General features: G+C 34.2%; 1 protein-coding gene and 1 long non-coding RNA gene across 2 annotated transcripts in view; one reads left to right on the top strand and one right to left on the bottom strand.

Moving 5' to 3' along the window:
• LOC126705709 (uncharacterized) overlaps window positions 1-14135 on the bottom strand; it is a 70526-nt gene extending 56391 nt beyond the window's left edge. The window contains exon 1 of the long non-coding RNA XR_007648410.1: window positions 13987-14135. This is a non-coding gene — a long non-coding RNA (uncharacterized LOC126705709). The remainder of the gene's footprint in view (window positions 1-13986) is intronic.
• The window catches only part of LOC126705708 (uncharacterized), a 56219-nt gene extending 30550 nt beyond the window's left edge, over window positions 1-25669 (top strand). Inside the window, exons 4-13 of the mRNA XM_050404868.1 lie at window positions 6186-6245; window positions 7753-7833; window positions 7922-7955; window positions 8113-8156; window positions 9353-9493; window positions 13321-14234; window positions 18258-18333; window positions 18539-18639; window positions 19198-19307; window positions 25228-25669. Coding sequence (XP_050260825.1) covers window positions 6186-6245; window positions 7753-7833; window positions 7922-7955; window positions 8113-8156; window positions 9353-9493; window positions 13321-14234; window positions 18258-18333; window positions 18539-18547 — 1359 coding nt within the window. The 3' untranslated portion in view covers window positions 18548-18639; window positions 19198-19307; window positions 25228-25669. The remainder of the gene's footprint in view (window positions 1-6185; window positions 6246-7752; window positions 7834-7921; window positions 7956-8112; window positions 8157-9352; window positions 9494-13320; window positions 14235-18257; window positions 18334-18538; window positions 18640-19197; window positions 19308-25227) is intronic.
• Window positions 25670-27072: the final 1403 nt, after the last annotated feature.

Genomic DNA, 27072 nt, shown 5'->3' with positions numbered 1-27072 from the left:
TGGTAAAAGTAAACTTGTTAAGCTTATAAGTTTATTATAAAAAAAAATGAACAAAGATAAAAAGTATAAGGCTAAAAAAAGAAAGGCGAAAAGCACATTTTGGTCCCTACATTTTCGCACGATTCCTACTTTGGTCCCTAAATTTTATTTTTACCGCTTTTAGTCCCTGTTTAGAAAAACGCCTTCTGTTTTAGTCCTTTCCGTCAGTGCCGTTAGGGCACTGACCTACGTGGCAAACGAAATTATTAAAATAATAATAAAAAATTTATTTTGTCATTAAAAAATGCCAAGTCAGCATTTAAATTTTAAAAAATAATTTATTAAATTTAACTAAATAAAAAAAATAAAAAACAGAAATAAAAATAAAAAATCACATTAATTAAGATTGAAGTGTGTCTTTTGAGCAAGAACAGCAAGAACACATACACAAACCCAGAAAATAAAATTCAAAAATTAAAATTTTCGCCGCCGTCGGTGCACTTCAACAACAACAACAACATCAACAACAGCAGAAACAACAGCAACAGTCCGATTTGAGAACGGATAGATCGGACCCGATGGCGGCGTCGAGGCGGCTACGGGATTTGCAATCGCAAGCGAGGAACAAGGTTTGCATGGACTGTTCGCAGAAGAATACGCAATGGGCGTCGGTGTCATACGGCGTGTTCATGTGCCTAGAGTGCTCCGGCAAGCACCGCGGCCTCGACGTCCACATCTCCTTCGTCCGATCCGTCACCATGGACTCCTGGTTCGAGATCCAGATCAAGAAAATGGAGTCCGGCGGCAACGAGCAGCTCAACTTGTTCTTCGCGCAGTACGGGATCGCTAAAGAGACCGATATCGTGACCAAGTACAACACCAACGCCGCCAGCGTTTACAGGGACCGAATCTAGGCCCTGGCCGAAGGGAAACCCTGGCGGGACCCGCCGGTCGTGAAGGAAAGCACCGGATTTGGCAAATCGAAGCCGCCGTTGAGCGGTGGCAGGACTAACAGTGTGATTTTTTATTTTTATTTCTGTTTTTTATTTTTTTATTTAGTTAAATTTAATAAATTATTTTTTTTTAAATTTAAATGCTGACTTGGCACTTTTTAATGACAAAATAAAAATTTTTATTATTATTTTAATAATTCCATTTGCCACGTAGGTCAGTGCTCTAACAGCACTGACGGAAAGGACTAAAACAGAAGGCGTTTTTCTAAATAGGGACTAAAAGCGGTAAAAATAAAATTTAGGAACCAAAGTAGGAATCGTGCGAAAATATATGGACCAAAATGTGCTTTTTGTCAAAAAGAAAATAAAAAAAGAAGGGATAGTAGGTGGAAAATGAGATATTACGTGAGAAGAGGTTGGTAGAAAAAGATTAAAATAATTAGAAAAACTAAAATGGTGTGCGATAAAACCAAAGAACTCAAAATTTATCCCATCTTTCAAGTACCTTCTGTCAGCTTCTTACTCCACACACGTTAACTTACTGATCAGCACAACTTCCCATTTCACACTTCCAAGACTCTCTTTATGTCACGTGACTTGCTCTTCCCACCACACATATTTTCAGATTTTTCTCTCCAACATGGGATGGGACTATCTCCCTTCCATTAGCCAAGACATGTTTTCAGATTTGATCTCTCTCTCCCTCTTTCTTAGATTTGGCATTCAACTCCGTTTCACTGCTTCAATGCCGGTGCCGCTGTTCACTGCCAGCCAGATTTGCTATCACCAGGTTGAGGCCAAGATGAAGAGATCCCAAATCGGTGTGAGGAGGAGAATTTCTGAGTTACTGTGTGTTCCGGTACAGAAATGGTGGTGTTTCGTACCGGTTTAAATACCGGCCGTACCGGACCCGTTTCGGCCATACCGGGATATATACCGGGTTTCGGCCAGTACGGTACAAAATCGTCTTCCTTGGTTAAGAACCATGCCTTATGAAGCAACTCAAAGTCTGAAATGATAAAGAAAAGTAAATTTAGTCACTGAATCAACATTTTTTTTATATGTTCGTGCGGCAAGTTAACCCATTTGTGAGCATTTGAAGTTTCATGTAATAAGTTGTAAGAGGACTCTTTGAAAGCAATCCCATGACTTAGGGTGTAGCAACAAAGGGTAGACACTAGATATGCAACCTCAATTGCGAATTTGGAGTTCAGTAATTCAGTGAGTGCTAAAGTTGAATGTATAATACCGATGTTGACTAAAGCTTTTGGCATTCAATGGGCTGTCCAATTAGCCAGATCAGAGATTTAAAAAAAAAAAAAAATGATCGTAGGGATATTCTCAAACTTAAACCATCATTGAAAATAACTCCAAAGAGTGTGTAGATGCTTTGACTAAAAGTCTAAAACCGTGGTGCATGTAGATTGGCTTTTGTTACCTTTAATCGAAGGTCGATTTCCCACGACGTGAGGAGAGCTCCTTTAATTGGGGTTTTCTTTTTCTTTTTTCTTTTCCTTCTTTGGGGGAATCTTCTTTGATTAAGTTACAAGTAATGTTAAATAGTGTTGAAAAAAGCAAAAAGTTTGCAAATTTATGTCATATTTTTAGTATTTCACTTTATATTCTACCGATAGCACCATAACGACGTATCATATATTTGATTTTATTATATTTTTATTTTTTATTTTCAAAAGAATGTCTTTTTTTGGTTGTTTGTATTCATTTAAGGACTTTTCTTATTAATCTATGTATGAGCATTTGCAGCAGTGGAGTTAAAAAGCTATAATGCTATTTTAGCTCCACTCATATAGCAAAATAAGCTCACAGCAGTGGAGCCAAAGCCATAAAATTTGGCTGATTTGCTACAGTGCACATCTATAGATAGATGTGCACTGTAGCACTCATCTAAAAATTTTTTTTTTTTTTTAATCAACTGCAGATTAAAATAATAATAACTCATTTATTTTTTTCATTCTTTTATTCTCTCACCGGTCACTGTGCACACTGAGTTCTCTCCCTCAAGCTCTCATCTCTCTCAAGCTCTCTCTCCCTCAAGCTTTGATCTGCCAGCCCACTCCACGCCGTCGCCGTCTCAACCGAGCCCATGCCATCGCCGTCCCCGTCCCGGCCGTCCCAGCCCACACCGTTGCCGACGCTCCTTACCACCATTCTTCCTTTGTTCAACCTCACGAAATGCCTGTCCTCCTTCACCGACCTCTCGTTCACGTTCTCGCCTCCTGCGAACGACACCGAAGGGCACCGCAGGAACACTACTGGCATCGCAGGAACACTAATCCACTCCCCGACATCGGAATCGCCTCGATGTCTCAACCGATCCTTGGAGTGGCGGTGGAGAGCGAAACCTTGATTTGGGTTTTTTTTTTTTTTTTTTTTTTTTTTTGGGTTGAGCCTTGATTTGGGATGATGTCTCAGCCGATCCTTGGAATCGCTTGAGCCTTGATTTGGGTTTTTTTTTTTTTTTTTTTCTCTGTTGTGGACTGGTGATGGTGGTGGTGGTGGTGGTGGTGAAATATTATTTTATTATAGTAGAAATATTATTATTTTATTGTAGTAGAAATATTATTTTATTGTGATGAATATATTATTTTATTGTGTTGAAAGCTAAAATAGATTCACTGCTGCAGCATGTGTGTAGCTAAAATAGATAAAGTAACTTTTGGTGGAGCTAAATTGCTAAAAATTTAGCTCCACTGCTGTGGATGCTCTAAAACCTTGCCTAATGATTGTGTGGGGGCCCAAGGATTGGGAAAGGGATTGCTGAACTATTAGTTTTGTTATTGAGGCATCACGAGCCCGAAGAGAGAATTCACCCCAAGAGAGGAGGAAAAGAGACAAAAGCCTCTTGGGAGCTCCAGGTGGGAAGGATAGGTGGAGGAGAGAGAATCATGGAGGATAAGGGAAGTTTTTAGCGAAAAATAGCCTATTGCCTTCGCATTAAGTGATGGGCAATAGCTTTATTAGCTACATTAATGAGGAAATGACCTGAACAGTATAATTCACAGCTAAGCAGCTTCTTTTATCACTTTCAGCAAATATGTAAGGGGACATGTGTCATGATGAGAATCTGGTTAAGTAAAGATGGGGAGTCAAGATGTGAAAAAAAAAAAAAAAAAAAAAAAAGAGTATATAAGGGAAAAGAAATTTCTAGAAAAGGGGATCTCAGCACAATTCTCAGAAAGACAAGAGTTAGAGTAAGAACATTGAGAGAAGAACGTGAACAGTGTTTCATTTTGAGTATTATTTGCCTCCTCGGGTAAGCTTGTAATAAGTCTATTACATATATTAATCCCTGATCTTTAGTTTTTCTTCCTTGTTTTCGTCCTTGGGGTAAGCCCTCCCTTCTTGTTTGATCCACTCTCTCACAAATATATTGATTTAGGGCTGGTTGAACTGTGCAAATCTCACTGTTCTAAGTGAGCTTGGGTTGTTTGATATTTGAGTCCTTACAAATTGAGTATATATATATATATATATTTTGGTTAAAGATGATTGTATCCCTTTATTTGTCTGTAAATATTAAGGGAGAGAAAAAAGGTAAACCTTTGAGTCCTTATCAATCTTATTAATATTAACATATAAATAAATTCTTAATATGCCATCTTTTTAGTGAAGATTGAAATCTAAAGCTCCAATTATGTCTCTAGCCAAATTTTTTTTTTTTTTTTAAGAGATAGTCACGTGATTATTAAAGTAAATTTTTTTTAATAGATATATTAACATTAGTATTTTATCTCACAAATATTTTTATTTCTTTTAATTTTAAAACTTTTTTTTTCAATAATTAAGATTAAAAATTGTTTTTTTTTTTTTTTTTTTAACTCTCAGTCATCTATATCAAACAAAGAGGACAAGGACAAAGTAAGCATCATGTCCAAGAAAAAAAAATTAATAAATACCCACAAAAGTGGCCCAGGACAAACGACAGGTGGGTCCCCCTCAACACTTCTTCTCTACTCTCTGTCTCTCTCTATTCCTTCCTTCCTTCCTTCCTCTCTTTGTGACACACAAATTGAAGTCTCACTTTTAATTCATACACGCATGCCATTTCTTTGCCATCCAAAGAGATGGGTAGAGAAAGCATTGAAGAAGGAGAGCTATCAACTCCTCTAGTTGCCAAAGATGAACACCGTCAAGTATATGGCAGTGGTACTAGTAGTGGTGACCATGTTTGTGCCAACACTTCTGGTTGTGATGATGGTGGTGAGAGTCAGAGTGGATCTTCCTCAGCCAAAGGTGTGGTTGTGCTTAGCACTTTGGTTGCTTTCATGTTTGTGTCATCGTACTTTAGTTTAGCATAGAGTGGTCCACACGCTCTCTAGTCCACATGGTCCATGGTCTACAAATATTTTGATGTGTTTATGATGAGTACGAAATTCTATGATATCTAACTAGATACATTTGAAATGGAGAAAAACTATTGTAACTCAAATCATTGGAATAGATTACCAAAAAAAAAACAAATCATTGGAATTATTAATGCTTGAAGAATTATTAATTTCTGTATCTTCACTTCAGTTTTTTTTTTTTTTTTTTGGAGAATCAATCCTCACTTCAGTATGAAGTGTCACAATGTTCTCTATGCTGCTAGAGCTAGCCTACTAGGCCATGATAGAAAATATATTAGTTGAATCACCAAATTTTTGTGGGGATTTTACATACAAATGCATCTAAATGATAGAGGTGTAGATTTGACAGGCTGTCTTTTGTAACATTGGAGAGAATAACATAATAAGACAATAATGGGATGGGTATAATTGATAAGTGATATGCTGACTACTGAACTGAAAATGATGTATAATTGATTTTGTAGGTGAGATACTCATCACTTGCTCAGACTGGAATCATGGATGACCTGGGTCTTGCAGTGGCAGAGGTGGGTGTAAAACTATAGAGTGCTCCATTGGTAGAGCTTTCTTAATGAAGTGAAGTGTATCAAATTGCTTTATGCAATGTCCACTTTGTTGCATTTTTTGGTTATTTCTCATTTGCTTGCCTTACGCAATTTTGTATACGAGATTCTAAACATCTTTTGGTTATAATGCAGTACTCACTTTTTGGTTCAACATTGACAATTGGAGCAATGATCGGTGCAATAGTGAGTGGCAAAATAGCAGATTGCATAGGTAGAAGAGGTGTAAGTACTTCACCCTAGAATTATCACTAGTTGTTTTGTTAAGGTTCAAACTCCACAGATCACCAGTTTTTCAATTTGTCGGTCGTTTTGCAAGGCAGACAATGGACTTTTCAGATATATTCTGCCTGGCAGGGTGGCTTGCCATAGCGTTCTCAAAGGTTTTGAATCCTATCTCTTTGTTTTTTGCAGTTTTAAACATCCATGTTGATGTTACATAATAACCTCTAACATTACCTGAAAAGATGTTTATATTAGGAATTTAAAAATAATTGTGGCGCATCATAATTACTCACTTTGTAGTTGCTCTTACAAAAAAGTGAATTTAGACGATCATAAGTGATCAGAAACAACTCGGTCCCAAAATTGTTTTAAGAATCAATCTGTAGTGAGTAAATATATTATCATAGCTTCACTTCCTAATGTCAAATATTTGGTGCTTGTTGAAAGGGTACTTGGTGGCTTGACCTTGGGAGATTGTTGGTAGGTATTGGGATGGGACTCATTTCCTATGTGGTAAGTAGTTGGATTGCGATTCTAATGGATAATCTTTCATGTGAACAATAAAATTAATTGTATTCCCGATGGCAATTAGGTGCCTATATATATATATAGTGGAAGTAACACCTAAGAATCTTCGAGGGTTTACAACTGTTCATCAGGTAAGTCAAAAGTCTCATCAATATGGAAATCGTATTAAGTAGTTGCCTTTTCACCTACTAACTGCCAGTCATACAGTTGATGATTTGTTGTGGGGGTATCATTAACATATCTAATTGGAGCTTTTGTGAACTGGCAAACTTTGGCTCTAATTGGTAAGTTTCTCTGCTCTTGTCCTGTACTCTTGTCATTTGAATGTAGTTTAATAACAAGGCTTCTATTTTTCTTAATTCAGGAACTATCCCATGTCTTGTACAACTTCTTGGTCTATTCTTCATTCCAGAGTCTCCAAGATGGCTAGTGAGTTATTCAAAATTATATTAGAAGGCATTTTTTGGAAGGATTTGGGGAGATAACACTTTGGGGAGGCTCCAATTGAGGAGTTAATATAACTTATTGCCTTACCAGGACACCACTTAACTCAAAAGCTTAAGCCAATGGGTCTAGGGTGAATTATGTTATATATAATATCTCACTCTTGTCATTATTATCCAATGTGGGACTTCACTGCTTGTAACTAACCACACCACTCACACATGGCTATTCCAACTATAGGCGCTCTCTAGATAATGCATTTGAAAAATGCAAAAAAAAAAAAAAAAACAAAAAAAAAAAAGTTAAAGTTTTGCTAATAGTTTCCTTCCATTATTCTTTTTAGTACATGTGATTTGACAAACATTTCTACATGCTATAAAGTGGCAAAGCTAATTCAAGCATTGACTCACATGCTCATATGATGATTTTTTTTTTTTTTTTTTTTTAAAGGCAAAAATTGGTTGAAAGAAAGAGTGTGAATCTGCTCTATAGCACCTTAGGGGGCAGAGTGATGATATCTCTCAAGAAGCTTTTGAGATTAGAGTAACTTTTGGACTTTCGGTGTCAATGAGAAAATAACTTTTTGTTTCCATTTTAACTAGAAAAATTACATCCTTCAACATAGTCTTGAATTTTTTTTCCAAAAATTTTGCTTAGAAACAAGTATTGACATGGTTTTGAATCATTTTACAGGAGTACACAAAAACCCTTCAACGGCTTTCTAAAGCTAGTATTCTTGATTTATTCCAATGGAAATATGCTCATTCACTCATTGTAAGCTTTTCTATTATAATCTTTGTAGCACGTTTCCTTGTTTAGACAGGTTTGATCTTTTTTGTGGCTAACACAAAAAATAGGTTAGGTTGGAATTAGCCTGATGGTACTACAACAATTCGGTGAGTCAATGGAATTGCATTTTATGCAAGTGCTATATTCATATCAGCTGGTAAAAAATGATTTCTTTTTTTATTTTTATTTTTTTTCCCTTATTTAATGCTACCTATAATTAACAAGTAATGGAAGTTGAATAATGGAATACTTTGTCAATGACAGGGTTTTCGAGTAGTATTGGGACCATAGCAATGGTCATTGTTCAGGTTCTTGACTCTCTTTGTGTAATTCCAACATATGCTTCTGCTTGATTCTTTTTAAGTGATTTCGATGATTTTGTACAAATTCCAATGATGACATTGGGGGTAATTTTGATGAATAGATCTAGACGACAACCACTTCCATTGGTAAGAAGGTTGAGAAATTTCTGTTGTGTAAGTTATTTGAATTCCACTATCTTCATAGGTTCCTGCAGCAGGAACATGCTTAGGTTGCTTGCTTGTGGGATTGTCATTCTTCTTGCAAGTCTTTTCTAGATAAAAATTTATTTCTGTTGAAATCTAGTTTCATCAGTTTATTGGATATTTCTTAAAAGAATAAAGCTTCAATTATGTAGGATCTTCAATTATGGACCGAGACCATGCCAATTTTAGCACTTGCTATTGTACTTGTATTGCAATTATCCCAAAGAAATTGTTTTGTTCTTAAAATACAACCAAAGGAAGAACTGCTTAAAAAAATGTTATTTTTGCTTTTATCTCTAACTTTTGTCATTTTATCCATGGTCTTCAAATAAGTTGAGTGTGGAAGCCAAGTTTAAAGCTCATTAAACAGAAGCCATTTACTACCATTACCTTTGGTTGTATTTAACCAGTTAGTAGCAATCTGGAAATCCTTTTTGCTGCTTTGAAAGCATGAGTATTTGCAGAATGTATTGCATAAAGTTGTGCATTTTTATGATATGATTTTAGTCATCTATTACTGCTCTTAATCTATATTCATTGTGCAATTGGCTACTGTTGGTTTGAACCAAATTCTTAGTGTTTAAAGGTTGGTTAAGTTAAATTTATCTGTTTGGTTTGGCAATCAGGTGTACACAGGATCTTTCTCATTAGGCATGGGAGGAATTCCTTGGGTTATAATGTCAAAGGTAGATTTACCTTATCAGACTTGAAACACCATCTTTTATTTTCAAATAATGGCCATGAAGGCCTACGGTTGACTGAATGGAATAGTTTCCGTCTTAGATATTTCCCATAAACACAAAGGGCTCAGCAGGTAGCCTTGTGAGTTGTGACATTGGTTAGTTGGTTAGGTTCTTGGATTATATCATATGCTTTTAACTTTCTAATGGATTGGAGCCAGCAGGTACCAAACTAGTCTTATCTCTTCATAGAGTTCTATTGGGTACAAACTACAATATGATCACTTTAGTTTTAAATTTATGTTTACTTTTTATCAGGAACTTTCTTCATATTCTCAAGTATGTGGCTTAACTGTTTTGTTCGTAGCAAAGTTGGCACCTAAGACCAAGGGGCGAACACTTGAAGAAATTCAAGCATTATTGAATCCATTTTCAGCAAAGGATGAATATCCTATTCCTGTATGATGGTACCTATCCGTGTTTGAATAAGCAAAATAATTTTCAAAACATTGACACCATAAAATTGTGGCACTGAGTGTTAGAGACTAATTGGTGGTGACTATTTGTCACATGAAGCAAGGTTCTTAACCATCATAGAATTATTTAGCATTTATTTTCTATAACTGTTATGGGATTGATAACCATTGCTTGAATATTTATCTTTAACCCATTAATCCTCCTTTTTTTAAAATCTATTTTCTTAGTCTTTAGTGCTTTTTTTTCCCCTTCTTTTTCTATTTTCCTCCTATTGTCTTAACCTTGACTGAAACTCTCTTTCATCCTTTTCTTTATTTTCTTTATAGTTTTTCCTTTTTAGGTTTAACCTAAATCATTATCTTATTGTTGGCATTAGCTTCAAATTAAACCACGTTGTTTTAGATTTGGTGAGGATGATCTGGTTGAGTTTAGGGGTAATTGGGTGATTTAAACTAATTTTGATTTTCTTATGTTATTATTATTTTTTTTCCAGAATATATCTTCTTACACTCATTTACATATACTATTTAAAACAAAAAACGAGAATAAAATGCTCACATTTAAAAACTAGAAAATATGAAACAGCGGAAATAAAAAAGCGGGTGTGATAGTATCATTGCTTTTATGCATCACTTTGTTTGTAGTTCTTGTATTATGAGTTATGAATTGTGTTTTTGTGTGTTTGAATCAACATAAAAGCAGTTTGTTATTCATAGAAGACAAGTTATGGCTTTAGGTTGTTAGTTTTGTGGTGAGTTTAGGTCATATGTATGGATTTGGATTTTGGATTTTGGACCATGTGCGTGTTGGTTTTGTAGAACGACTTTAATGACCTTCAAGTAATTGTTTGGATTTAAAGGGGTTAGGTGTTGGTTGGGCCAACTGTGGCTTTAGGTATTAGACATTTTGAAGCAAAAGCGTTCATTCTTGATGATCATTCTTATATATATATATATATATATATATATATATATTTTTTTTTTTTTCCATGTAAACATGTAGAGCAATGGATTGGAATACATGAAATATAACTTTAGGATAATCGCTTTTTCAATAAGAAAATATATTTTCTAAACTTCACTTGACTTCTTAGTGTAATTTATTATTCTCTTAAAAATCAAGAAATAATCACAAAATAATAATCTCTTCATTGAAGGGAAACATTAATCCAATAAGATATAGAAAGAGAAATGTAACGAATGAGAGAAGGAAAAGCATATGATTAAGTTTATTTAGCAAGTTAGTATGTTACTTTATCTTTTCTCTCTTTACTCCAATACCTCTGAATTTTCACATAATAGTGTTAACAAGTGGTTCTTTTTCTTTACTCCAAATCCTCTGAATTTTCACATAATAGTGTTAATAGGCGGTGAAAATGGGGATGGTGATGGCAGTGGCTAAAGCATTAACAATGAGATGGTGGTAGTGGTGGTGACAATGACAGTATGAAAAATAGTTAGTGATGAAATTAGAATGTCAAAATTAAGGGTTCAAAGTAATATCAACTATATAAATAATTTTAGAAGATTCCTATAAAATTAAGAAAATTTGGGAGGCACTTATATACTTGTTGCAAAATTAAATCCAAAACATGAGTGTAAAGTTTGACAATTTAAAATGTTTGGATCCCTAAGAATATATGTATTTTTTGTTCAAGAGTGTAATCATGGTGGATTGATTGAGAGTATGACAATTGTGATGTTGGTAGAATTTATAAATGGTGCATCTTTCATAGAGATTGAACTTTGACTTTGGATTCTTCATAATTTAAATAATAAAACAACATAGAATTTTTGAATTACCTTTCTCGTTAACATGAGCAATAGAAATCAATATTATAAATTTTAAATTACAATTTTGAATATATTTTACCTAAAAAAGTTATAATCCAAATATCACAAATGAAATAGAATTATATGTATATATAATCTAGATAGAGATGTCTAAATAAATTTCATTAATGAATGAATTCAAGAATAAATCAATAGCATGGACACGTTTAGGAAAAGAATGGTAGAAAAAAGATAGAGGAAAAGTTAGAATGAAGTCTAACCATGGGGGAAAAAGGATAAAATAAAAGAGAAAGAAAGGTATATAAATCAAATGAAGAAACATAAATGCCTTAGATATAAAAATCTAAGCAAGAAAGAATCAATGACTTGTCTACTTGTTTGCTTCTTATGTTTTTTCTTTGTTTCACTTTCTTTTGTGTTGGAGAAGGTATTTTTGGCACAATGACATAATGATTGTAGAACTAGAATTTATGAATGTAACTCCACAAGGAATTAGTTTAACAAGATTGAAATTGAGGCTAACTTGGAAGCTTCCATAGGTATGTTTTGAAGCAAAATTAAAGGGAAAGAAAGGTATATAAATCTATTCAAGTAGGCATAAATGCCTTAGGTATATAAATCTAAACAAGCAAGAATCAATACTTGTCTATGTGTTTGCTTCTTATGCTCTTTCTTTGTTTCACTTTCTTTTTTGTTGGGGAAGGTATTTTTGGCATAGTGGCTCAATGATCCTATATATAGAAGAAGTAATAGATGAACTTCACATAAACTTAGCTCTAAAAAAAATTTGAAATTTAGGCTAATTTGGAAGCTTTCCTAGGTGTGTTTTAAAGCTTGAATTGAACTCTTCTTTATGTAAGTATAGATAGTTGCTTTTGCAAATTTGTTTATATAGATGTGTTTTTTTTTAAAAATAGTATGTTGATTTGCTTGCTTAAAATTTGTCATATAAATGTTAAATGTAGTAAACTTTTAGGCTTATTTAGTTGTTAATTTTTACTTGAAGTAACAATATATTTTTGAATCACAATCTTATTAAATATCTATCATAGGTTTATCATATGCAAAATTTCACAACATTTATTTGTCAATGCCTCCTACTATTAAATCTAAGGGTTTTTTTTTTTTTTTTTTGGTCACAAGAACTGGGAGATCAATTATAGTTGAAACTTTTGTGGAAGCATAATGTCTTTCTCGTTTTTTATTAGCTTTCTTGTTTATTATTATACATGGAGAGCGGAGACCTTCAAATTAAGAGGTTCTTACATTCATATATTTGACATGAGGACCCTAATAAAATATAACTCATTTTGTAATGTAAATAATAACTTATACACAGTGCATATCAAATATTCAAATTTTTTTCTATTAACAGCCTTAGTTGAAAATTCATAATATTTTCAAATACTCATTTAAAAAACTCTTATCTATCTCAATATATATAACTTTTCAAATGTCTTCCACATTTTACCTCGGAAAAAAAAAAAAAAAAAAACCAATAAACATTACTTTAAGGAAACTAAATCAGTCGTTCCATTTAGTTTATCAAAAAAAAAAAAAAAAAAAAATCAATAGTTCTATTTAATATTTATTAAGTAAGCCCACCCACCTTCTCAGGCCCAAATTCACCCTACTAATTCTAAATGAACAAATCCAAACTCATCAGCATCCAGCTCCGAATGTACCCAAATGGCTCCTATATTCCCTAAAATCCCATAATCCCCACCTCTAATCTCACAAGCTAACGTTAAAAATTGGATTTCCAAATCAAATTTGAGCAAGCCCAGCCAACGAGAGCATTAGCATCTAAGCTTAGCGGAGAAGTGCGAGATTGTCTATTTGGTATTGGTCTCTACTCTTTATACAAAACTTTCCTAATTGTTCCGTGTGACTTGATGATCATAAGTGAGAAAACAAATGCTACCAGGCTTCAATCAAATATCTCATGTGCATCTCTCTCTTTCTCAGTTTGTTTTGCACTGTCATTATTTTCTAACCAAATTTGATGTTGTCCAGAAGATGGAGCTTCAACATTGGCGGCATTGGCAGCATCCGTTGGTCTTTAATGAAAACGAGAGAAGTGGAGATTTTTGTATTGGTTGCGTGGAACCAGTATTTGGTCCTAGCTACAGTTGTAAAGAATGCAGAGGGTACATTCACCATAAATCATGTGCTGAACTACCTATTGGGTTGCACCATCCCTCACACCCAAATCATCCTCTTATTCTCTTCGACATGTATACATTTCTTAATGAGAACAGAGAAGAATATGACAACTTTAGCAAATGCGATGTCTGCGGAGAAAAGAGTGGTGAATACAGTTATTGTTGTTACCGTTGCAACTTCAACATTCACATCAGATGTTCTTCTTTATCACTCACCATCCAAACTGAAGTCCATGACCATCAATTGACCCGCATTTGGAAGCGGTTGAAGTTCACTTGCGACTTCTGTGGCAAAAAAGGCAATCTGCCCTACCTTTGTGCCCAGTGCGATTTCGGTATACATTCACGTTGTGCTGCTTGCCCACGCAGACTGAAAGTTTTTCGTCACAACCACCCTCTCCACCTCACCCCTTCTCTTGAAGTCCATCAATCCGACTCTCCAATTTGTCGACTCTGTGTTCGAAAAGTGGATACACGCTGGCTTTACTATTGCTCAAGATGCGATTTTGCTGCCCACCTCTACTGTGCTATGCTGCACTGGAATTGGGAGCACATAAATTTGCATGAACTTAAAGAGGAGCAGTCCACCGAGTCAAAATCTGAAGATCCAGAGCTCCATCAATCCTTTGACTCAGAAATTTGCCAAGTCATAAAAACCACTGTGGGGGAGGACGGAACTGAAATAGCCACAGAAATCAAACACTTCAGTCACAACCATGATTTGAAGCTTACTGATGAGATTCCGAATAACATAAAATGCAACGGGTGCGTACAATTCATTCTTTCTCCATTTTACAGTTGTACTCCGTGTAGCTTCTTTCTTCATAAATCTTGTTCTAAGTTACCCAAAATAAAACGACACCCACTTGATCCACACCCTCACACCCTCAGTTATCACCAAGATTCTTTTGTCTGTAGTCCCTGTGCCCAGACTTGCAATGGCTTAAAATACAACTGTCAGATATGCAAACGAAATTACAATGTTCTATGTATTTTATTACCAGACACCCTTACTCATGCTTGTCATGAGCATCGTCTTTACCTCTCCAGAGGAAACTCTAAACAAAAGTGTAGTAGTTGTAATTCTGAAGGGTATGATGTATTCCGCTGTTCCACTTGTGAATTTGTTCTAGACTTTAACTGTGCTACTCTACCACAAATCACATGGTACAACCAACATGAACATCCATTCACTCTCCGTTATACTCCTGAAGATGACTCCGGTGAATATTATTGTGAAATTTGTGAGGAAGAACGAGATCCCAAGCAATGGTTCTACTACTGTGCAGAGTGTAGCTTTCCCGCTCATCGTGACTGTATTCTTGGGGAAAATCCAAATGTCAAGCAACACATATAATGGCCACTAGTTGGGAGGTGCTACACAGTAATTTGACTTTCACCCACACACAATGTACTTTCATTGAAGAAATAAAGACCAATGACAATGTTAAAAGTGATCTACCAATGTGCCCAATATAATTTCAACATTCACAATAATTGTTTCTAGAAAGACCACTGTTGTTTTAATTTTTATGTATATTTTTCATTTAGGTTGAGCCTTTAATTCTTTATTTTTTGATGTATTGTATTATTATGGTTGTCTATTGGTGTAGTCTTGGGGAACTTTGTTTTTAAGATGAAGCTTATTAGGCTGTTTATTGGTTTGTGGCTAATTTATGTGTAATTTGAGTTGGTTGGGGGTTGAGACATTGGTCGGTTGCTGATGATGTGACCATTTTGGGTTTATGGGTGGTGTTTGGACTATATCCTACCTATTTAACAAAAGATCTTAGTAACCTCAAGACTCAAGTTGCATTGATAACATGATATACAAGCAGGTGAAGCTCAAAATTTTAAAAATTCAATTTTTTTTCCTTTTTTTCTTTTTTTTTTTGGTGGTGAATTAGCATATTATTTGTTACAACCATAGTTATTAGGTATATCTAAGTTACAAATTCTCTTAAAATATATGAAATTTCTTTGTAGTAATGGTTAATAAAAATGTGAAGTTGGACTTTTCTTCTAGCGTCTACTATTTTACTTAAATAATACCTAAATGCTAAAAATATCAACTTTACTGCATTCTAAGTACAGAAAAATCATCTTAAATGTGGGGGAAAGTTGTGGTCATCAAAATAGCCCCTGAATTAAGAAAATAATTTTCAAAGTTACTTGTGAATTGGACAGCTATTTATGGTGATATGATGTACTATTTTATTCATTCATTGTCTTTATATGATTTTTATTTTGCTGAAGTATATTTAAACGGGCACAAAAAGGCCATTCCAAAAGGGATGTTTTGGAGGCGTTCTCTTAATATCACTGATATTCTCCACCTTGAAGCTTAAAACTTGCTCGCTGTTCTTGTTCACCTACCAGATCATCATGGGAGAAAACCTCCTGGGGGGTTAGGGGAGGTGAATGTTTATAGCTAAATCCAAAACCTATGCAATTTATATATTTTATTTCAGATTTACAATTATAATTTTGGATGCCATGTGAGTGGAATGATTGAGAAACAAAATAAACTTTGACATGCTTGGAAAAACTGCAATCTAACAATAATTTGTTACCTTTGGATTATTAAACTTTGACCATGAAAACAAATTATTGTTAGATTATTATTATTATTACTTTTTTCCCATAATAAACTTTGACCATGTTACCTTTGGATTTTATTATTATTATTACTTTTTTCCCATAATGATACTGTTTCCTCTAGTTTCTTGTTGGAGTATGAGAGATGGTAGATGCATATTGATAAAAACAGAAAATTCTTGTAACAGCCAAGTAGACAACCATAAGAACAGAAAATTCCTTTAACAATCAAGCAGACAACCATAAGAATAGAAAATTCTTGTCACAACCAAGCAGACAACCAAACGAGACAAGTAAGTGTCTATTGGTGCTTGAAACATTTTTTAGTGAATAATATTAGTGTGATAATTCATTGAGGGATATGTATATGGTCTAGAATTGTTATATTGAAAATAGGTGGCACATGAATGAAGCTTATGAGTTTATGCAGCTCATTCATGACAGTTCTGTATTTGAGAGAAAAAGAGGAATCACAAGAACAAGTGTAAGGCGGCTTGGTAACGAAAATGGACCAATGCATTGGGTGAACTTCTGAAGTTATGTTTAGAGATTAGATGTGAACATGGTTGGGCTTACTAGTCAAGAATTTTATGTTTAATTGGTGACAAAAGGATACAAAGAGTGTTAACTAAGTTTGGCTTGGAAGAAGAAAATATAGAAATGAAATATAGAGGATTTGTTAAATATAGCTAAGGTTTTGTCTTTCAAAACTCTAAAAATTTTCCATTTCTTAGATCCTATAAGTGGATATCAACTTTAGTACAGGTTTCCATTTCTGATTTACTTGAGATGCTTGATCTTTGTAATTATCATTAATAATTGTTGGTATATCTCTTGTGTAGTTCTGAAGTAGGGTTGCACACCATGTTTTTTAATGAATTTTTTACTATATATATATATATATATATTAAAGGATTTGAAAAGGAAAAATCACATGATGTTCATGGACATTCACTGCCTCTAGTGTTTTTTGCTTTATGATTCTATTTTCGTTCTATTTTAACCTATCCATAGAGTCTCCTGCCAGTTGAAGGAAGCCATACATTTATCGAACATATCAAAGAAAAATAAATCTGTTTCTAAAGTACTTGACCTTTTTACTATTACAAGGATAGTGTTTTGGTATGTGGTAATGAGGTATTTGAGAATGGGAAGTGATGATGAAAGTGACAGTACTGGAACTAATGATGTTAACAGTGAAGTCTAGAAAATCTTGGGGAAAGTTAAAATTTCTGCCAAGTTTCACTTTTATCTAGAAAATATTGAATGATGCTATGCCAGTTAAGGCAGTCTAATTAGATAGAAAGCTTAGCTGTGATGCTGATTGTAACCTTTGTCACAGAGAAACTGAAATAATGGACATCCTATTTGTGTTCTACACCTTTTCCAGAGCTATCTGGTTTGGGTCAGATTTATCCATAAAGACAGCAGAGTTTCAGCCTAATTCACTAAAATGCACTTTTAAAATGGCTCGTCCAATAGATTTGATATAGAAACCTTTGACTTCATTTCCAAAACTCTACTTTCCACTCTCTAGGCCATATAGCTTCACAGAAATCAAGTGCTAATGCCTATAATGTTCTCCTAATGTCTGAGGCTTTTGTTTGCATGTATCAACAAGCTTATGCAGACAATCAACAGGAACAAGTTAACAGAAGATACTCAGACTTCGTAAGTTATAACAGACGGTATGCCCATCAAGGATTGACAAATTATTTTAATCCTAGATGGAATTTGGAAGAGAGATACCAAATGGAGTGGCATGCTTTTGTTGCAAAGTCTAGAAAAGGAAGAAGACACTTTGTTGGATGTTTTAACATCACATGCTTCGACAGTAAGGTGGCCAGATATAATGCAGCATGAAAAGCAAATTTTCAAAACTCAAATATAGCACTAGATTTACAAATAATGACTCTTGATATCAGGTCCATTACTAGATGATTTGGATAATCGCTCTCAAAAAAGATTAAGGGTTTAAGTTGGGAATTTAATTTCTATAATTTCTCCATGTATTTATACTACTCCTTTCTCTACTAGCAAATTTGAGTTAAAGTGTTCTTAGAATCTATGTTAAAACCATGCTGCATCTCATGTTCTCTAAACTTATTTTTGAGTTGGGTATGTTAATTATTACAACATTTAGCTTGGTAATTAGAAAGATATTATGATTTCCTATCCCGATCCCTGTAGATTGGGTCTTTCAGGTGTGGTACATCTTCTCTGTTTGATACTCTCAGTTAGCCACTATATAATGTACTTGTTAGAGGTATTTGCTTCTTCTTTTGCTTCTTTTGTTCTATTCTTATTGTTAAAATTGTTTTGTATCTTTTCTTGGTATGTAATTTAATTAATTTCAAAATGGGAATGGAGCTTTATAACATTCTTGTTTTTCTACCGTTCTCTTTATCAGTTTTTCAATATGTTTCACTTAGTCTTAGTAATGCATTTACGAGTGTGTTTAATTTTCTCAGGACGATTGACTTAATGCCTTGTATTTTGCACCATCTATCTGTATTACGGCAAAATATGCAGCAAATGAATCAAGGCCACTGAAAACTGATGATTATTTCTTGTAAGCATTACTGTTTTTCCTTTTACCTTTAGTTGACTAAGCAAAATTTATTGAAATTTACTGCCATTAATTATCAAGGCCCATGCTTGTCCAATGCTTGCTAGAAGGTATGCAGACAGGGCAAATGCTTATTGGATTGGCTTTTTCATTAATCGCCCAGCTAGCCTTGAAGCAATATGTTCAAACTCTGCCTTGGTGGTTATGTTGAATCAGAATAGATAGGGAATAGCTATTTCCTCCATTCCTCATTCTCTCTCTCTCTCTCTATTTCTCTTGCCGAGGACCCAATTTCTGCTTTCTGTTTCTGTTGCTGACATGTATCATGTTATTATTGTTGTTGTTTTAATACCTCTTCTAGCTCATACATAGTAAATCCATTGTGTTAGGTAAAGGTCTATCACACTTATAATATATGATTCTTAGAGATAAAGAGGAAGAAGGTCTCACCTTTATTTACGCTAGAGGATTTATTCTCTGTTTTTTTAATTTTTGATTATTTCAGTTTTTATTTGAATTTGTGCTCAAGTTTGGTTTTTGACTGTTTGCCTGTTTTTGCAGACTGTAATAATTTGAAGCTAAATTGAAATGAAAATTCCAACACCATGGAAGGGATCTCAAGTAAGAGAAGGAAAATAGGACAGCCTGATTCAAAATTTCCTCTACTCAAGGTGACACTTTCACACTTTGTTTCTATGCATTTAATCTAAATACTATTGAAACTCCAAAATATCCTTTAAGGTAGCACATTTTTTTTATTTTTTTATTTTTATGTGCTTGTTGCTAACATGTGAAAAATAGTCTTTTCTTTGAAATTTTTTACTGTCACAAGACTCAAAATTACCTGGAGGATTAGATTGGTATTGATAAATTGCAAGATGAAATACTTGTTTCCATTTTGTCTCTCTTACCTATAGAAGAAGTAATAACAACTAGTGTCCTTGCTTGCAGATGGCATTACTTGTTTAGAGCTAGATGATGTGAGCATAGTGAATCTTTTAAATGCTCAACCTCCCACTCCCACTCTCTTTGATTTGTCTCAATTCGTACCTACATACCACCATTTCTTGTTCAAAAGAAGAGATTTGTTGATTGGGTAAATCAAGTACTCAATTTACATAAGGATGCACATTTAGATGAATTTTGCCTTCACTTTTCTATGTATGGTGATCATTTTAAAAGTGATATTGATAGTTGGATCAGCTTTGCATGTCAAAAGGGAGTTAAAAGGCTTCATTTGATTTTCACTTGTAATTAGGCTTTAAATAACCAGTCATACACTCTCATGCCTCCAATGCTTCGTAATTACAGACTTGATTTGTTAAGTGAACTTCATCTGTTCTCTATTGAGGTGACTAGAGAAGCTCTCGAATACATTTTATCTGCTTGCTCACTTCTTGAATCCTTATATATATCAATGTCACATGTGATGAATTGCAAAATTTCCAGCCCATCACTCAAGCTAAAGCACTTGGAGATATTCTCGTGTCTTGGAAAGTCTTGATATTTATGCAGAAAATCTTGTGTCATTTAAATATCTAGGAGCAGTGGAAAAGTTTTCATTCAAGTACACACCCCAGCCTTTTGCAAGGCCACATGCCTGCTATATCATCAAGAGTCTTTTCCAGCCTCCCTATATCTTTTAGCTAGAGACACTTGTATTGGACATATGTAGTTAGTATGTAAATCAATTTTTTGCTCCCCCCCAGCCCTCTCTTTATTTTTTGAAAGAAAGAACATAGAAACAAAAGAAGAAAGCTTTTCAATTTTTGTTGTGATTTAAATTTTTGTTGTGGATTGGATGTTGTTTCTTTTTGGGTAAATTTTACTTTATCACCCACCCAAAGTATTACTGATTTTGCAATGTTACCCTAAAATATTGATGTGTGCAATTCACACCCCATTTTAAGAAATTGTAGCAATGTATCCCTAAATGTGAAAAATGCATAAATTACCCATAACAAAAATAATGAGATGGCAGTGTAGTACACTTGGCATTGCAACTAAAAATAAGAAATTGTTTATTTTCTTAGTTTTGTAATTAAATCTATTGTATTTTTTTTCTTATTTTTTAACATAAATGCCTGATATGGCATATGCCACATGTACTAAACTGCCATGTCACCAAATGTATTAGGCATAGCTCTTGTATATTTTTTCCCTGATTTATGGGGTGCGTGATATAGTTCTTTGAAATTGGGTGTTAATAGAAAAATTGATTATCTGAGAGGGTCGCAAAAGGGGTGTTATTTTTGGTAGGTAAAGTGTATGTTTCCTTCATTACTATTTTACATATTTGTTTTATGCTTATTATAAAGCTTTCCTTTCCCACCAGTTATTTTGAGGTTGGTAGTTGGTCAAGTGTACTATTCTTTTTCATAGTCTAAGTTTTTTTTTTTAATCTATTATCTTCATTTACATTTTGAATGTCACTAAACAACAAAGCTACATCTTGTTAACTTCTAACATTATGTTTTGTTTTTTCGGACCTGATGTGCTCATATTAAACATAGCATGGATTGATTAGCTTTATTTATCATGAAGTTTGTGTTACTCATTAATGTTTTTATCTTCATTATAGTTCAATGTTTTGAATCCAAGTCAACCACTGCTGCACAATAATGTAATAAATATTTTACTTTCTTTTCTAGACAAGTCTATAAGAGACTTCTCTCCTATCATAACATTATCATTATTTGAATTTTCCATGTTGTTTACTGAAGGAAAATTCAATTCAAATGGAATGTATCACCTTGAGTAATGTAAGATTAACGTTTGAAGCATTCAATGGTTTAGAATTATGAAACTAGATTAAAATACCCTAATTCTTGAATTAGCTGTGCCTCCCTAACCCATTAGCCAACCTGAACATGTTGTATCATTATTTTGAATCCAAACTAACATGATAATTCTCTGAAACATGATCACAAATTATTGGGTTGGGTTGTAGTGAAGGATTGTTGAGGTCCTTTGGTTTTGCATATATTTCTTGCACCAAAGAATCCACAAACAAGCAACTATTCTGCAGATCTGCATTGATGGGCATCAAACCCTGCTGAGTGTGTCTTGTTTTGTCTTCCAATACCTGGGGTAGACATTTTCCTATTCCTTACACCTGGATAGGTTTGTACAGATTGTACTTGAAGAGTATATGGATTGATTACTGAAAATCTTGAGTGTGTTTAGGATTGAGACATGGCCTATAAAAAAAATGATGGAGACATGTTGGCATTATTGTTCTTTTTTCTCCATTTCTCTTATCTCTTTTTTTCCTCTACTTCTTAGGGTATTTTTCACAGATAGTGTTAGTAGAACTCTAAAAATTTCTGTCCCTTCATCCTTACAAGCCAAAGTCAAATCCTTCCTCATCTTTGGAAACCCTTAAACTTTACATACTTATTCTATTAAATAGGCATAAAAAACTTACCAAACTAAAGCCAATTTTGTGTCGTAAAACTTTCTTCTACAAATGTAAACCCTATATTCACAAATTGTTATAAACCTGAACCTGCCACAAGCATATGTAGGCAAATTCTCCAATTTCTCGTGTCACTGTTAAAGAAGTTAATTAGATTACTTGCATCTAGCTTTCCTAAATTCTGGATTGTGGTTTGTAGAATGTAGAAGAGAGTGGAAACATGGTATGCCACTTGCACTTGCACAGAATGTGGTTCACTGGGTCTAGACCTTTTTGCAGCTCATATAAATTGTTAATTAGAAAGTAAAACCCCCTTAAGGAATAATTTATAATAAACAAGAAGTGTGTAGTTTAAAGTTTGATGATTGAATCCGTGAATAGTTGTTGAATTACAATTTCCATGCTCTTTCTGGATTTGTTTATTCTGTGCTTTGGATGCCCCTCTTTGAATCTTGATCACACCCTGTTTTGTTGGGCTGCATTCAATGGGTTATTGAGGTCTTTTCTTTAAAGGAAAAAAGGACCTTTCTTTTCTTTTTTGGCTTTTAGACTTATGAAATAGGAACTCCACTTTTTTTTATATTAAAAGAGGGATTTTGATAGTTTTTGCACTTGGTTGACCCCCTAATGTAATTTTTGTAGATTTATCTGTAAATTTTCTGAAGTTTCCATGCTAAAACTTTGTATCCATGAGCAATATCTCAACTAGTACTTTATTTTTTTTCATTATTATGATATGGAGGGTGAGGTTTTGGGATCAAGACTTATCAGTTTCAACCTATCATTGCATGAGAGTTAGTAAAGCTATATATTTTTATATTAAAATGACAATTTTTGCTCTTGTAAAAGTAGCAATGAATTTGTTTTAATTCTTTTAATGAGTAATAATTAATTTTAGTAGAAGAAGCGCATAAGGGATGCAACCCTTGAACACAAGGCATATACAAGAGGAGAACCCTGAAAAAAAAAAAATCTAAAAGTCAAAAAGATCTAAAATCAGCAAGAAATATATATATATATATATATATATTTTAAGTAAAATCGGCAAGAAATATGTATATGAAAAGTGAACCGTGGTCATCATCTACAGATATAGTGTCCCTCGAAATAAAGGTTTAAGCTTATCTATAGATATTTCTCTCCCCTGAAAATAAGGCACATCCTTTTCCTATGAATGCATTTCAACTAACTTAGAAGAACTGCCTTCCATACTTCATTGCCATCTTGTTTACTGAACTGTTACTTCCGCCATCGTCTTTGGGATCATCCAATTTAACCCAAAAGAAATGAACTTATGATTTGAATAGATTTAGGCTAGTGTGTAATTAGTGCAAGGACACAGTAAAAGCATAATCTTGCATGAAAATTGTGTTCCTAACTTTTTCTTTCAAACTTTTAGGAGAGATTGATTTTTCCCCCTCTTATTATAGAAAAGATGATACCCTATTATGGTTTATTTCTTATTTGCAATTTGCAATTATCTTTTTGCACCACATATTCCACAAGGAAGCTATTATCCTGGGGATCTACCTCAAGGGGCATCAAACCCTACTAAAGGTTGACAATTTTATTTAGTCTTACAATACTTGGGGTAGAACTTTTCTTCCCACTTTGGTGGTTTTTCCTTGGACTGGTGTTGTATTCTCATATAGTATGAGATGAATTGACTTGTGAACAAGGTAGGCCTATTAACTTTCTGTTAGTCTTGTGCTATGATGTATATAGTATACATGCAATAACATCTGGATTGATAATTTGGATTTGGGTCATATTATCTTTGCACACTAACTTGTGAACCCTTGGATTAGCTAGCCCCTCTCTAACCCATAGTTCTTAGAAACCCATCCAGAACCTGTCTTGTATTTTTGAATGTTAGTCGAATAAGACCATATGAACTATTCTCTTTCTTTCTCTCTCTCGCTCTCTAAAAAAAGTTGCGGGATGGGGATAATCTCTATCTACACTTGGTTTCAACCTCTCAATGAAATTGTTATATTCTTATGTCTAAATTTTATGAAGTTGTCATTGCTAACACCTTTTGTCCATATCAAGGTATGACTCACACATCAGTTTCCCCTTATTAAAGGGTCACATTTGCTCCGGTAGATGTAACAATGAACTTGTGAATGGAAAACATTTAGGTTAGTGTGTAATTAATGCAAAGGCATAATAAAACTTTAATTTTGCCTGTGAATTGTGTTTACTTGTTTGTAAACTTGTAAGATAAATTGATTTCTTGTTTTTTCTTTTATTTTTTTATGGGAAAAGATGAAACCTTGCTCCTTTGTGTGGTGTGGGGGGGGGGGGGGGGGGGGGGGGGGGGGGGGGGGGGTTTGGTTTGCATTGCATAATCCAAAAACAAGCTACTATGTTGGGGATATTGAGGACTTCCAAACCTGTTGAGTGCTGATGATTGGGGATTTTTTTTTTCCCACTTTAACGGTTTTACTCTGAATTAGTTGGTTGTGTATCTTTATGTAGAATAACAGGGTATATGACTTGTGAAGAAAATAGGTCTATGATCTCTTTATTTTTTTTGTCTTAGCTTGTATATGTGCAATAACATCTAGGTTGATATTGATAATTTGGATTTGGATAAAGTATTATCTATCTGACATTATGTTAAGGTTGAACATATTCATGGTAATATGAGTTTTGCTTCTACCTGCTTGCTGAAGCTGCTTTTGCTGTACTAAAGAGGGTTCATTAGGAAAGAATAGTGGAAAGCTTTTTTTTTTAGGTTTAAATACTAGTTAAAGCAGTTAATTTCTTGACTTACGTCCATCTTCCCTAGAATCTGGATTATTGTGGGAATGTGATACTTGCAAAGAATGTGGTATGATGGGATTAGGCCTTTGCAGCTCATTTAAATGGCTCATTTAGTTGGTAAAACCCCTAAAATAAGTTTCAAATTGAAATCCTTACAAATTTATTATGATACTTAGATTATTTAACCCATGCATATTGGTTGGATTACATGTAGAAAGTGCTATAGCGATTTAACTTATTTTTCATGGGACAACTAGATGGCATATTGCCTAGTTTTAGATTCATAATTTGGGTGATGATACCATTGCTTTTTATATATATTTTTTTAGTTTTGATTGTTTATATTCTCTCTTTGACTTCTTGTCTTTGAACAACCATGTGATGTTAACCTTTTCCTTGTGCAGTTCAAAGACTTAGGCAAGCCTACGAAAGAGAAAATGGAGGTAAAAAAGTCTAAACGTTGACATGAATGCCTCGAGGTGGTTGAATTAATTGGCTTTGTTGGGTGTGGAGTTGATCTGCAGATTGCGGCTTACATACTAAGTCATAACGTGTCACTTGAAAAGATAATTATCAATCCCCGCCATCCATATAGATGGACACCGAAGAATTCTGACAAGCGAGTCTAGAAGTCATGCCAGGCAGCACCTTGAAACAAGTTTACCTCTCGGAACACAATTAGTGGTACTATAAAATTATTATCTTCTGATGATAAGGTGGGGGTGGAGCTTTTAAAATATGCTTGGGTTTTTGACATCTTCAAACAGTGAGGAGAGAATGAGATAACCTCATATTGATTTTGAATTTGAGATGGATCCTGATATGTATCATGTGTATTTCTTTGTTTGAATTTGATCCTCCTCCATGCCCCTCCCCCCCCCCCCCCCCCCCCCCCCCCCCCCCCCCCCCTTTTGTCCTATTGGAGATTGAAACCTCTTTTCTTTAGGCTCTCTTTTTAATTACCCCAAATCTTGTTGAGCATTATTCTAGTTCGTCTTTCTGTTCAAGGGTTTTAAATTTTGAAGTCTTCTCCCTCTGGCTTTTGTTCCCTTTCTAATTTCTATCCTTCAAATTTGTATCGGCTCCTTTTGAGTCAAATTTATTTTCACCAGTGGTTGTATTCGTTCCTTCAACCTGGGGTTGAGGAAGATTGGCTTCACAACTTCTTAGGAACTTGTTTTTTTTTTTTTTTTTTTTTTGTGATAATTAATTATTGATGAGAAGATGTTGTGTATTCGGTATATGGCGTTATAAATGATCCAAGCCAATTCAAGTATCAAAAGTATTATGGTTAAATTTAAAAAGAAGAAAACACTATTAGTTCATGAATTTTTTGATTAGTTTATAAAATAGAGTCAAATTTATTAGTTAGGCCTCAGGGGCCATTTAAGACTTAATGAAACAACTTGTAAAGAGAATTTACAAACCCTAAAGTCTAGCTTTGAATTAGATGACTAATTCTAATAATTGGGCTTTAAGGCCAAATTTGTGTAAGTGCAGAGATTCTGGTAGTGCACCATTCTAAAGGCTGTTAGTAGAACCATAATTGGATTGATAAATTGACACCTTTTGCATCAATAGTGAATATTTTTGCAGGCTACATTGCACTAATTTTTATGGTTACTAAATGGGTTTATTAGGGATTTTGTTGTTAGAACAAGGAGGACTACCCCCTTTTTTTTTGGATCTGGCAAGGAGGACTACCTTGATGCTGGACCAAAGGGGTTAAGTTTTTCAATACCGTCGACTGGTATTATTTTACAAAGAACAATGTTAACTCTGGACTTTCTCTTATTAAAAGGGTTTGCCCAAAACTTAAATAAAGGACTAGAAATGGTAATATACTAAAAATAAATAAATATTTTTTTTAAAGGTGGACCTGTCCCTCTAGTTGTTGGTTAGCTTAGAAACTTGGAAGACTCTGTTAAATCCTAAAGCTAAACTCGTTCACGGATTCAGCAAAAAAAAAGAAAAAAGGTTCAAGTCCTTGTGTTGCATGGATTTACTTGTGAATTAACAGAATTTAGAATTTTATTGAGAAATAATGAGTTAGATTGAATGCAGGCTATATGCATGGTATTCAGGCAAGGTATCCACTTAGCACAATTTTCATGTCCTTTAAAGCTATTTCGGGTTTAAAGATGAATTTGGGAAAATTGGAATTGGTACCGGTTGGACGGGAGTCGGACATAGAGGCTTGGCGTTTGTATTATTATTTATCGGGGTGTAAAACATCTAAGTTACCAATG

The sequence above is a fragment of the Quercus robur genome, chromosome 11 (genome assembly GCF_932294415.1).
Source record: "Quercus robur chromosome 11, dhQueRobu3.1, whole genome shotgun sequence".
In the NCBI taxonomy this organism is placed as follows: domain Eukaryota; kingdom Viridiplantae; phylum Streptophyta; class Magnoliopsida; order Fagales; family Fagaceae; genus Quercus; species Quercus robur.
The sequence above is the reverse complement of the archived record's forward strand: the minus strand, read 5'-3'. Positions and strand labels throughout refer to the sequence as shown.